Below are 12,885 nucleotides of genomic sequence, written 5' to 3' on the forward strand. Positions count from 1 at the left end.
CTCAGAGACAACATTGATGCAGTTCCCTGGACAGAATACCACGTAATGGTGACTTCTGCTAAATTTGTGTTCTGCAACCACCCTCTTGACTTTCGCTGCTTCTTGTGGGCGCAGATTTGGATCTGATCTGTGTAATGCAACTCTGCGTTGCTGCAATTTTCATATCACATTACCTGTTATTGGCTAAATGAGTTATCGTGCTCTCATTCTGCATGTAAAATCTAGTGATGCCTCTCCATCGTACGTTACTGAGCAACTGAGTCCCAGGAGGCCTGTTCCGTGGCATAAACGGATGAGCGAATCAAACCAAAATTCACCTATAGAGGCAGGAGAAACAATACTGCCAAAGTGTGTGGGTTTTCATTGTTACATAATGCAAAGTTACACATAATGTGAGTTGTTCTCTTTCATTAGTTTGTCTGATTGTAGGTGTCCATTTTCTCTGTGTTTCTGTGACAATTAGGAGACGATAATTGAAAGTGAAAATGAAGTCCTTGAGCTCATGGGGCGAGTGGATGAAGGAGTCGAGGAGTTCTTTACAAAGAAAGTGCTTCCCACTGAAGCACCGTGAGTATCACAGCTGCTTGGGTAAAATATTTAGATTGAAGGAGGACAACAGATTCTATGTTCACGGTTCTTTGTGCAGGAACAAGCAAGACGAGGAACCCATCACTCTGCACGAAGTGGCTCCAGCCAGCTCCATCCCTTGTCCACAACCGACAAGAACATTCAGGAGGAAGCTTGGTGATTTCTTTACGCTCAAGAAGAAGCGAGGTCTAAAATCAGAACCAAGCCAAGAGGGTCGACCCAAAAAAGCCTCCATCGCCGATCTAATTCGTCCCCTCAGAGAAGTCGCCAGGTCAGAGAAAGACAAGGATAAGGACCGAGTGAAAGAGCAAGACAAGGAAAATGAAAAGGAGAAAGCAAAAGCACATCCCAGTGCTGGTACTGGAGAGCCAGCTGTCCAGGAGTCACCTGTTACAGGTGAGGCGTCAATGAGGGGGGAGGCGGTGCCTCCTCGCCGAGCTCTCAGAGAGGGGAAATCCCAGTCCCTCATTCTGCTGTCTGGATCAGCAGCAGGAACCACCAACGCCAGGAACACTGCAAAGGTGAGGGTCCCTCCAGCCGAGATCGTGCACACTTTTATGTTACGAGAAAAGTCTTGAGCGTCACTCCTGTGCCGCTGTCAATTTCAGAAACCGTTTGAAGGCCAACATAGCTTTGAGCAGAAACTGCATCTAATGCTTCAGCGCATTGGAGTTTCTAAACCTCAGCCAGGAGAGACGCAGGTGTGTGCATGAGCACGTGTCAATTTATGCCCAAATAACGTGGAAACACTGAAGCTGGTCTTTAAGTATTCCTTCTATTCTTGTAGAATCAAGAGAAAGAGATGAAAAAGGCAGAATCTGAAGGTACGTGCCCTTGTTTTAATAAGATTAAAAGCTTTCTCAGTCCAGCTAAGTCCCAATAAAGCTAGATTAATCTTTAAAATGGAAGTTAAGGGGCTTAATTCTTCTTGTAAAATAAGGCTTTTGTATTTCAGGTACCATCATTGACAGTAAACCTGAACCACCTTCTACCTTCTCCAAACCTCGAACAATGTCTGCGTCAGCAGGTAAGACACATCGTCATTTATTGTTTCACATCTACCCTCTTTAAGCAGATCAACAACTCTTGTGTCAAATTTTCTCCTTTAGACACACGGCATCAAATTCGAGTCAGTGTGTCAGCACACGAGGCAGCTGGGAAACCTGCTCTGCTCCCAAAACCAGTCATCAAACCAGGTCCACCTCCCACAACATCTGGCCGCGCTACGCCTGAGAACGAGTTAGCACAGATACAGGAAGCCGAAACAGGCATGCCCACTAAACCCAGTCCAACCACGGCTCCTTCGGCTCCTACTGCTCCCAACCTGACTGCTACCACCACCTCTCCTGTACCGACAATCTCAGGCCCAGTCCCCGATGCAGCCAGCGTTACAATTTCTCCTTTAGGTACTGTAGACACAGAAATATGCACTGACTCAGTTAACCCTGCCGAAGCAGCTACAACACCCACTGATGGTGCAGTCGGTGACAGCAACGCTTCTGTCCCTAAAACTACTGACACTAACGGTGAACCACCCACCTCCATCTTTCTGACAAAGGTGGAGGCGCTTGAGCCCCCCACCGCCGTCTCAGTTCAGCCCGCCTCCTCTGAGTCCATCACCCCAACCTCAGAAACAATAGCTACTTCTTCTGTCACCACCCTGGAAACTGTTTCTAGCCCCGGCAAGCGAAGCCCAGTTTCCACAACGAATCGGTTGGTTACTTTGCCGGAGTCAAACGATGCGGTCACAGCCGATGCTGCTCCAGCTGCTGACGATGATGCAGGTTCTACCACAGCTTCTCCATCCTCCACCAGCACGTCTGATCCAGGCCCGCACGCTGCCCTCACAGGCACCAAAGCTGTTGAACCCCCTGAAGCCTCCAGTACCTGTGAAACACTGGTCCCTAAAACTACAAGTCATCCTTCTATCTCAAGTGATACACTTATAGCTACGGTTTCACATGAAGTCCCTGTTCCCACGTCCGTTGTCCCGACCGCCCTTCCTCCCACCACCTCCACTTCCTCTACATCAGTTGAAACCGTCGCCCCAACATCCAGTCATCACATGAGCTCAGTCTCTGCACCTTCAAACATTCAGACAGCTGTCCTTAGCTCCGACGAGGTTTCTGCTCCCTCCACTTCTTCCAGCGATACGAACCCAACGGACACCACTTCCACCGCCACCAGTTTGCACCACGCAGATACTACTTCCACCAGCAGTTCGGCGATCTCTGCTGCAATTAGCTCCTCAACAGTTTCAGATCCTGCCTCTAAAATGCCTCCTAATGGCAACGAACCAGGCGCAGCTCCTCATCTTCTGACCAGTCCGGCGTCCTCTAACGGTAGTCCATGCCAAGACAATGGTTTCCAGGTGTCTTCTGAAGAAGAAGCCAAGGTAGAAACAACAGAAAAGCCCACAAAGGAAGACACCGGTAAGTTTTTATTTCTCTAACTGTGTTCTATAATTCTGTACTTTTTCCACACTTATTTTGGATTTTTGACTCTCAGCAGAGGACGAGGAGCTCGAGATGATCGAGAAGAACAAGTCCACTGACCTGGATAAGAAGAAGGAAACTGATCAAACTGAGAAAAAAAAGGAAAGTGGCAAACCAGCACTCGACAACGACGACTTACCAAGAAAAGAATCGCTTGAAGAAAGTGTAAAAACTGAAGAAGACACACCGTCTGACGTTGGTAAAGAAGGTGAGCGGAGCAGAGAAGATGTCATCTCTGAGGCTCAAGAGCAAGAGGAAACGTCGTAGGGTGAAAAGTGAAAATCGAAGAAGTTGCTGAATATGGGACCAACAACTGTGACGGGCAGAAGAGTCCACAGTGATGTATACCAGGGTGGGGAGGGGATGATCCATGGCACTTCATACAGGGACCACCACATTACTGCAGCACATGACGAAGTGGAATGGACCAAAGAACTGAGATCCCCTTGGTGTGATGTAATTAACAAACCCAGCAGTGTCTTTGTCCTTTTTTTAGCTTTCGTTGGAGATTTTGTATTGCACGTATGATTATGTACCATAAGAAAAATACACCATGTTTACAAAAGATGGATAAGAGTTATGACTATTAAATGGATTATTCAATTGATGGAGTCGTTCCTTCAGTCTTTTATGTGTGACCAAATTATTCAAGTGATGTTTTTCTTTTATTTGTTTAGTACGTTTAAGTGAATATGCACTTTCAGATTTTCCATGTAGATGTGTCTAATGATTTCCCTCAGTTTCTGTGCAAATGGTTTTATTTTTACAAAGATTTTTTTATATTTTTCTCTGTTGAGAATCAAGTCATCATTGAATGGTTTAAAATGAAAGTTAGAGATTGTAAGATTGTCTTAAAAACTCAAAATAAAAATATTTTATTGGTTGAAAGTGTAAAAGCGTACGTAGTAGTCGTGATTCTATTCAACTTATTTGTAAAGAATTATGTTAATGCATCCACAGAGACAAAAAAACAAACAACTTAGGTTTGAAAATAATAAGTTTCCAACGGAAATAAATAAATGTGCTTATATATATTTCAAATAAGGTAATGATATTTTATTGTTTGCATTGTTTGTCAAAAATTTACATTACATATTACTTTTCACATCACACACGAACAAAATAATAAAGAAAAAATAAAATGTTTTTATCGGAAACCAAGTAATTGTTATATCTTTAGTGATTGAATTTGCCATCGTGCATCAAAAAGCACTGACTTAGTTATCCTCAAATTCAAATAAATCAAGGTAATTAGGATTTTCTGTTTTTCAGTAGAGTTTTGATACAAAAGAAGTTGGGATGTGACTCGTAAAGCATAGTTTTTAGGACAAAAATCTCTGGAAATCAAGTTAAGGTCTATTAATCTTCTGTTTTTTGAACTGCTAAGAAACACATGCTGATGTTTATACATCAGACATTTAGGAAATAATATATTCAATTCAGTTTATTTATATAGCGCCAAGTCACAACAGAAGTGGTCTCAGGGCACTGAACAGAAACATTCATATATAAAAACAATAAGTTAACATTATTTATCTGAGGAGCAGCTTTGAGTTTAACTCCATCGCAGAACTGTCATCTTGAGTTGAATGAACTGAACTGGAGTACCGCACTCCAACCAGCAGGTGTCGCTGTCAAAACTTTATCATCGAAACGGAACTGTTCTTACCCGGAAGTAGAAATCCAAATGAGACCACAGCGGAGGCATTAGAAAGGAGCGCCCGCTTTTTGTTTCTTTTGTTGTTTTAGGAACCAGAAGAAAAGAAAAAAACAACCAGCTATTGCCAGAAGGTTTTATACTCGTAGACAAATATGTCGTTTGTGCAACCCAGTCGCTCTAGTACCGGTTGGCCGCGCCGTAATTCAGATCAGTTCGCATCGAAATACATCAGCGGCACGGCCTCTAATAAACCGCTCACCCTGGAGAGGACCATCAACCTGTGAGTTCACACACCACCACTGTAATATTTAAACAATAAGAAACATATAGAATCTACAAGTTTCTTATCCTGTTTATAATATTACAACAATAAGGAATGTATATGTATCTATTATATTAAAACAATAAGAAACAGATGGCATCATCCAATTTATAATATTCAAACAAGAAACAGATGGCATATTTTAATTAATAAAAACAACAATAAGAAACAGATGCATCATCTAATTTATAATATTAAAACAATAATAAACATATGGTATCTAATTTATAATATTCAAACAAGAAAAGGATGGCATCTTTTAATTTATAAAAACAACAATAAGAAACAGATGCATCATCTAAGTTATAGTAAAACAATAAGAAACAGATGTTTCGTCTTTTATACAAAATACTTCTGTCTGAAACCCCGCAAGAGCATCGTTACTCATGCTCAATAATCCAGGTAGAAAAGTCCAATAAAGTTAAGTCATGTCCTCTGGACGGTGTCTTTTTGTTAAAACGTGTCGTCTTTTATTCTCTTTTGCATTCGTCTTGTATTTTCTCTCTTGTAGCTGAGTCCTCGAGGCTCAATGGGATTAACCTGTCTAAATAAAGGTTGAATGAATTATGCAAAATACGTCCGTCAGTCTGAGGAGCTACGACTAACTCAGTCTTATAAATAACACGTGTCGCAGTGGATCAACCAGTTTGTTGTTGACATCCAGAACTAGCTGTTCACGTGATGATGGAGGACCATCAGCCTAACGGTTTGTTGTTAGTGCCCTGGTGGCCGCTTGCTATTCACAGAGGGCTGAGTGAAACTAGTAATAGCATTGTAAGAGAGAGGGACAGTTGAACACGGAGGCCTCTGTTAAATGATGGACAGGTTCTCTTCACAAATACGGCTTCGTTATATTTTAGGTGTGTTTTTTAAAGCATGTTTGCACTGAATACGAAGTGGCTCTCAGTCTCATTGTACTTGTGTATAATGGCAATAAAGGCATTCTGATTCCATTACTCCTGTCTCAAACCAACGTACCTCTCTGTCAGGGATGTGAACGTCTTCATCCCTGACAGAGTGACCGCTGGTCTGCAGGTGGGTGTAGACTGCATAGCCATGGTCCGAAGATGTTGCTCTTTCTGTGCAGACACTTCAACAAGAAGAATCCGTCCAGAGGACCTCACTTAACTTTGTTGGACTTTTCTACCTGGATTATTGAGCATGAATCGGGATGCTAAAAATAATTCAGTCTGAGCCAATTTTATTTTATTTTATTGTTTTTGTTGCAGAAAAACGCAGATAAGCTAATATAAACAGTTAAATATAATGTTTGTAGTCACATTTATAGCTGAAATAGCCTTAAAGGAAAAAAAAGGTGTTTACATTTTAACTGATGTTTACACAGATGTTTACACCAAATCAAGTAGACTTGTTTATTTATTGTTGTTAAACAGGGGGGAAAAATCAGTTTTTATTTAAGTAAAGACCGACGGTTTTTGTGTACATTTTTATTATTTAGAAAATAATTTGCTAATTGGTCATCGGTTTTAGTTAAAAATGTCTTTGCGTAAATATGTAAAATATCTGACTTTTTTTTTTTTTAGATATATTTGTCATTGTTAAAGCTACTTTTAAAATTAAAATCAAACCACTAAAGTCTTTTTTTTTTTAATCTATGAAGAACACAACGCAGTATCAAATAAACATGTCTTTGTGATGAGTCTAAAAAGTTTGGGACTCTGATAACTGATTAAATTTCCTCGTTGTAAAAGTAATTTTTTATGTAAAAATAATGCGTGGACGCGGTTTTCTCTGCTCTTAAGGTGTTGTTTGATAATTTAGTCAGATCGAATTAGCTAAAAATGCGTTTTATTTCAGTGCTGGCCGTTGGAAAATGTCTTTCAAACACATTTTAACATATAAAAAAAACAAAGTGTAATTTAGTTATTGTCATTTTCAGTAGCTTTACTTTATTTCTGCTGTTCAATGCTTAATTGTGAACCCCCATCATGTTGGATTACATTTTGTTTTTTTAGATACCCTCTCACCAACTACACCTTCGGCACCAAAGAGCCTCTGTATGAGAAGGACAGCTCCGTGGCTGCCAGATTCCAGCGGATGCGCGAAGAGTTTGACAAGATGGGTATGCGCCGGACAGTGGAGGGTGTTCTCATCGTCCACGAGCACAGACTGCCCCACGTGTTACTTCTGCAGCTGGGGACCACGTTTTTCAAGCTGTGAGTAGCTGGTGTTCAGAGGTTCCTGCGTGAATGGGCAGCCGGGGCTTTAGCTGCGCAGTTGCCTGAGGTGTTTGTGTCTCTGCTGCAGGCCCGGTGGAGAGTTGAATGCCGGAGAAGATGAAGTGGAGGGGCTGAAACGCCTGATGACTGAGGTAGCTGCTTCACAGAGCAGACTGAACTTCCTGTCTCCGAGGTGAGTGTGGTGCTTTTTAACTTTTCTCTGCTTGTCAGATTCTTGGACGACAAGACGGGGTGAAGCAGGACTGGGTGATTGACGACTGCATCGGCAACTGGTGGCGCCCCAACTTTGAACCTCCGCAGGTTGGTACGCATAGTTGACTAGAACAGGAGAACGTAGTGCCATTGAATCATTTACACGTTGAACAATCTGTTGTTTCCTGTAATGTTGGAATATTGTTTTTTCATTCACTTCAGTCCTCTGTTTCAGTTTAAGTGTTAGGATCTAACCCATCAATCATTTCTCTTGTAGTACCCCTACATTCCAGCTCACATCACCAAACCAAAGGAGCATAAAAAACTGTTCCTGGTTCAGCTGCAGGAGAAAGGTCAGCAGATGTTTCTTCACTGTCAGGCTTTATTAGATTAAACGTTGGATGTATAAAATGGCAACAAATGAAGAAACGGAAACAAACGAACAGTTTCTGCTCGTTTTGACGTGCGTGTCTCGTGTTGCTACAGCACTGTTTGCCGTTCCCAAGAATTATAAGCTGGTGGCTGCACCGCTGTTTGAGCTGTATGATAATGCTCCTGGATACGGACCAATCATCTCCAGTCTACCACAGCTGTTGAGCAGGTAAAGTTCATGGTCATGTGATTGTTCATTTTGTTCATTAGAACAGTTGTTAAATACAATACAAACTTGTATTTAGATCTTTCTGGTGTGATTGCCCCAACCAATCAAAACTTACAGTATGAACCTGAAACTCCCAACCTGCGATCAGAACATCATGATTTCAGCTCTCTGCCTCCAGCTGCACTCTTGGCCACACCCACTTCTCCTCTCTGCACATGCAGAGCAGAGATCATCTGATCACGTGCAGGAGGAAGCTTCTCCCACAGTTGTGGGCTGCACACACGTGCTAAATCATTTAAAATAATTTATTTGAAATTTAAAAAATCCATTTCGGTTTGCGGTTTGCAGCTGAGTGTGAAGCGGATGGGATGAGAATCAGCACCTCTGAATCTGAGGCCATGGTCCTCAGTCGGAAAAGGGTGGATTGCTCTCTTCGGGTTGAGGGTGAGGTTCTGCCTCAAGTGGAGGAGTTCAAGTATCTTGAGGTTTTGTTCATGAGTGAGGGGAGAATGGAGCGTGAGATTGACAGCCGGATTGATGCAGTATTGCGGACTCTGTACTGGTCCGTTGTGGTGAAGTGAGAGCTGAGCTGTAAGACACAGTTCTCCGTTTACCGGTCGGTCTTAGTTCCTACCCTCAACTATGGTCACGAGCTCTGGGGACTGACAGAGAGAATGAGATCGTGGATACAGGAGGTTGAAATGAGTTTCCTCTGCAGGGTAGCTGGACTCTCCCTTAGAGACAGGGTGAGGAGTTCAGTGATCCAGGAGAGACTTGGAGTAGAACAGCTGCTCCTCTACTTTGAGAAGAGCCAGTTGAGGTGGTACGGGCATCTGGTAAGGACGCTCCCTTGGGGCATGTCTGACTGGGAGGAGACCTCAGGGAAGACCCAGGACACGCTGGACACTCTTGGTTGGTCTGGGAACACCCTGGAATCCTCCCAGAAGAGCTGGAGGAGGTGGCTGTGGAAAGACATGTCTGGGCCTCCCTGATCCAGCTGCTGCCCCTGCGACCTGACTTTGGAATAAGCGAAAGATGATGGATGGATAAAAAAAATCCACGCCTATCGTGTGGCTCATCCATCAATCAGCCGTTGCGTCATGTCAACTCTTAGTCTGAAAAACCGCGATGGAGCAAAACGACCCGCGACGTAGCGAAGGACTACTGTAGCGTCAAAATAAAACTTTAGAGGGTTAATGTGGCGTTCTTTTACACGCGTGTGACATTTTTTAGAAGGAGTTATTTTACAACCGTAACTAGTTCAGTTTGACTACTGATAGCCTAGAAGAAGTTTGTTTGGATAATTATAAATCGTTAATGATGAAAATCTCCAGACCAACCTTCAAATGCTGCTTTCTCAACGGGCTGTGTGCTTTGCAGCAGTGGTAGGAGGTTGATCGGGGGAGGAGGGTAAACAACTGAAAATATCCAAAAGTTGCTCCTTTTTTCTCTCATTTGTAGACGTGGCTGTCACCTGTTTTTTTTTTTTAATATAAATATATATATATATGTTGTCAGAATAAAGCCCCGGCGTGACACTTTCTGACGACGAGGAGGTGTAGATCCTCAGCGTGAGTCTTACCAAACGACGCAGATCTAATAATGTTCATTTTTCCAGGTTCAACTTCATCTACAACTGACCTGAGTGAAGAGAAGTGCGTCGGGCTGTCTCTGTGAGCGCAGCCGCAAGCGTCGTGATGAGGACGTCCACCTCTGAGTCACCTTTTACAAAATAAATACTTGTCAGGTCAGAGTCAGCAGGGGCGTTTATATTGTCAGGAGAAAAATATAAAGTCAAGTCTTTTTTCTTTTTTTAATGTGATAAACTGCAACATATTTTAGTATGCAGGAGGGTTGAGAATCTGATTTTACGTTTCCATAAAAAAAATGCCTGTTTAATTAAAAAAAACAACATCGTTGTGTTCTTTGTTTTAACCTGTAACCATACTGTGTTTTTCTTTTAATAAAGCAGTGTTTTGTGTTTGTTTTTATAAAACTCAAAGAGCTGGTGAGTATGAATGCTGTTAAAGAAACTTAGTTTACTTTAAAACACAGGGTACGCTTCATGAATTGCTCAAAGCGGGTGAAAAGACCGAACGTTGCCGACACCGTTTTTACACTAATGCGCGCCTCGGACACGTTTCTGTTGCAAGCAGAGCGCGCTTTAGCTGTTAAAAGGTAGAAGCATCAAAAATACATTCAGAATATAGTAAAGTAATGACAGAAGAAAATGTTTTTTGAGTACAGCCCTTTTTTTGTTACGACGCCGCTCCCACCAATCAAAAGAATTAAGTCTTATATAAATTTTCATGATGCAAATAAATAAAGTCCTTAATTGGCATATTTAGGATTATTACATCCTTTGTGCATTAATTATCTCTGATTTTATAGCTGAACAGGTCAAGGTTCTTTAATGTCATTCGCATCTCGTACATGTGGTGGAACAAAATTGTGTACGCAGGGTCCCAGATACAGTGCCTTGCCAAAGTATTCAGCCCCTTGAACTTTTCAACCTTTTGCCACATTTCAGGCTTCAAACATAAAGATATAAAATTTTAAATTTTTGTGAAGAATCAACAACAAGTGGGACACAATCGTAAAGTGGAATTAAATTTATTGAATGTGTCAAACTTTTTAACAAATAAAAAACTGAAAAGTGGGACATGCAATATTATTCGGGCCCCCTTGCGTTAATACTTTGTAGCGCCGCCTTTTGCTGCAGTTCCAGCTGCAAGTCTCTTGGGGTTTGTCTCCATCAGTTTTGAACATGGAGACACTGAAATTCTTGTCCATTCTTCCTGCAAAACAGCTGGAGCTCAGTGAGGTTGGATGGAGAGCGTTTGTGAACAGCAGTCTTCAGCTCTTTCCACAGATTCTCGATTGGATTCAGGTCTGGACTTTGACTTGGCCATTCCAACACCTGGATACGTTTATTTGTGAACCATTCCATTGTAGATTTGTCTTTATGTTTTGGATCATTGTCTTGTTGGAAGGTAAATCTCCGTCCCAGTCTCAGGTCTCTTGCAGACTCAAACAGGTTTTCTTCCAGAATGGTCCTGTATTTGGCCCCATCCATCTTCCCATCAATTCTGACCATCTTCCCTGCTGATGAAAAGCAGGCCCAAACCATGATGCTGCCACCACCATGTTTGACAGTGGGGATGGTGTGTTCAGGGTGATGAGCTGTGTTGCTTTTACGCCAAACATATAATTTTGCATTGTGGCCAAACAGTTGGATTTTGGTTTCATCTGACCAGAGCACCTTCTTCCACATGTTTGGTGTCTCCCAGGTGCTTGTGACAAACTTTAAACAACACTTTTTATGGATATCTTTGAGAAATGGCTTTCTTCTTGCCACTCTTCCATAAAGGCCAGATTTGTGCAGTGTACGACTGATTGTTGTCCTATGGACAGACTCTCCCACCTCAGCTGTAGATCTCTGCAGTTCATCCAGAGTGATCATGGGCCTCTTGGCTGCATCTCTGATCAGTCTTCTCCTTGTTCAAGATGAAAGTTTAGAGGGACGGCCGGGTCTTGGTAGATTTGCAGTGGTCTGATACTCTTTCCATTTCAATATGATTGCTTGCACAGTGCTCCTTGAGATGTTTAAAGCTTGGGAAATCTTTTTGTATCCAAATCCGGCTTTAAACTTCTCCACAACAGTATCTCGGACCTGCCTGGAGTGTTCCTTGGTCTTCATGATGCTCTCTGTGCAGAACCCTGAGACTCTCACAGAGCAGGTGCATTTATACAGAGACTTGATTACACACAGGTGGATTCTATTTATCATCATCAGTCATTTGGGACAACACTGGATCATTCATAGATCCTCACTGAACGTCTGGACTGAGTTTGCTGCTCTGAAAGTAAAGAGGCCCAATAATATTACACGCCCCACTTTTCAGTTTTTTATTTGTTAAAAAAGTTTGACACAGCCAATAAATTTCATTCCACTTCACGATTGTGTCCCACTTGTTGTTGAGTCTTCACAAAAAATTAACATTTTATATCTTAATGTTTGAAGCCTGAAATGTGGCAAAAGGTTAAAAAGTTCAAGGGGGCCGAATACTTTCGCAAGGCACTATACATCTAACGAAAGTATAAATTGTAAAAGAAAAAGTAATAAGATATAAGATAAGAACTAAAAATACACTAATAACACAAAAATATGCCAAACAGCAGCATGAGCGTGAGTCTGTGAGCAGATGTGTACGAATGAACAGCAGCATTATATAAATCAGCAGCACGCCAACAATCAAATGACATTAGTGATTTTTTTTTTTCACAGTGATTATCCTGGTTAGAGGTTAATGAGTCCAACAGCTTCAAGGTAGAAGCTGTTCCTGAGTGTAATGGTTCTACATTTAATGCTCCTCAACCTCCACCCTGAGAGGAGCGGGGCAAAAAGTGTGTGTGCTGGGTGAGTGGGGTCCTTCATGATGCAGGTGGCCCTCTTCCTGCATCTGGAGGTGTAGATGTCTGTGATGGTGGAGAGACTGACTCCAACAGTCTTCTGTGCACAAAAGTTGACAGTTTTTCACATTTGTGACTTTTTTGTTTAGTTTGTTTTCGGCTCAAAATGTAAACAACCATTGGACTCAAATATAGTGCTGATTTTGTAAATCAACCTTTGCTGTTTTCTGTATTTTATCATTATTAATTCTATTTTGAGAAAACTCCAGCCTAATTATTTGGCTGCATTCAGTTAACGGCACCACCGAGACGGTTCTTCTTGTCCCGAGCATTATTGACTTGTGTTGATCCGCACCTAAACCACATGAACTGAACAACAAAGTCCATGCTCAATAATCCAGGTATACAATCCA

The 12,885-nt window shown here is 42.0% G+C and overlaps 3 protein-coding genes across 4 annotated transcripts; all 3 read left to right on the forward strand.

Annotated features, from left to right (window-relative positions):
* Positions 1-320: 320 nt before the first annotated feature.
* On the forward strand, positions 321-2,412 carry LOC119425331 (proteoglycan 4). Its single transcript, XM_037692852.1, has 8 exons — positions 321-348; positions 464-567; positions 647-1,109; positions 1,197-1,289; positions 1,376-1,412; positions 1,544-1,615; positions 1,698-2,301; positions 2,373-2,412. The coding sequence occupies exons 2-8, from the start codon at positions 503-505 to the stop codon at positions 2,410-2,412; spliced, it is 1,374 nt and encodes a 457-aa protein (XP_037548780.1). The 5' UTR covers positions 321-348; positions 464-502.
* A 14-nt stretch (positions 2,413-2,426) lies between these two features.
* On the forward strand, positions 2,427-3,717 carry LOC119428413 (suppressor protein SRP40). Of its 2 annotated transcripts, none has more exons than XM_037696097.1 (2): positions 2,427-3,020; positions 3,097-3,717. In XM_037696097.1, the coding sequence occupies exons 1-2, from the start codon at positions 2,654-2,656 to the stop codon at positions 3,348-3,350; spliced, it is 621 nt and encodes a 206-aa protein (XP_037552025.1). In that variant the 5' UTR covers positions 2,427-2,653; the 3' UTR covers positions 3,351-3,717. The 2 variants fall into 2 exon arrangements, with proteins under 2 accessions (XP_037552025.1, XP_037552033.1); XM_037696105.1 differs by having other exon boundaries at positions 3,100-3,717.
* Positions 3,718-4,752: 1,035 nt separating this feature from the next.
* Positions 4,753-9,996, forward strand: nudt21 (nudix hydrolase 21). Its single transcript, XM_037696115.1, has 7 exons — positions 4,753-5,023; positions 7,042-7,242; positions 7,334-7,397; positions 7,477-7,566; positions 7,736-7,811; positions 7,945-8,059; positions 9,678-9,996. The coding sequence occupies exons 1-7, from the start codon at positions 4,896-4,898 to the stop codon at positions 9,697-9,699; spliced, it is 696 nt and encodes a 231-aa protein (XP_037552043.1). The 5' UTR covers positions 4,753-4,895; the 3' UTR covers positions 9,700-9,996.
* The last annotated feature ends 2,889 nt before the right edge of the window (positions 9,997-12,885 follow it).

Source organism: Nematolebias whitei, chromosome 2 (assembly GCF_014905685.2).
Source record: "Nematolebias whitei isolate Nwh7 chromosome 2, NemWhi1, whole genome shotgun sequence".
NCBI lineage: Eukaryota > Metazoa > Chordata > Actinopteri > Cyprinodontiformes > Rivulidae > Nematolebias > Nematolebias whitei.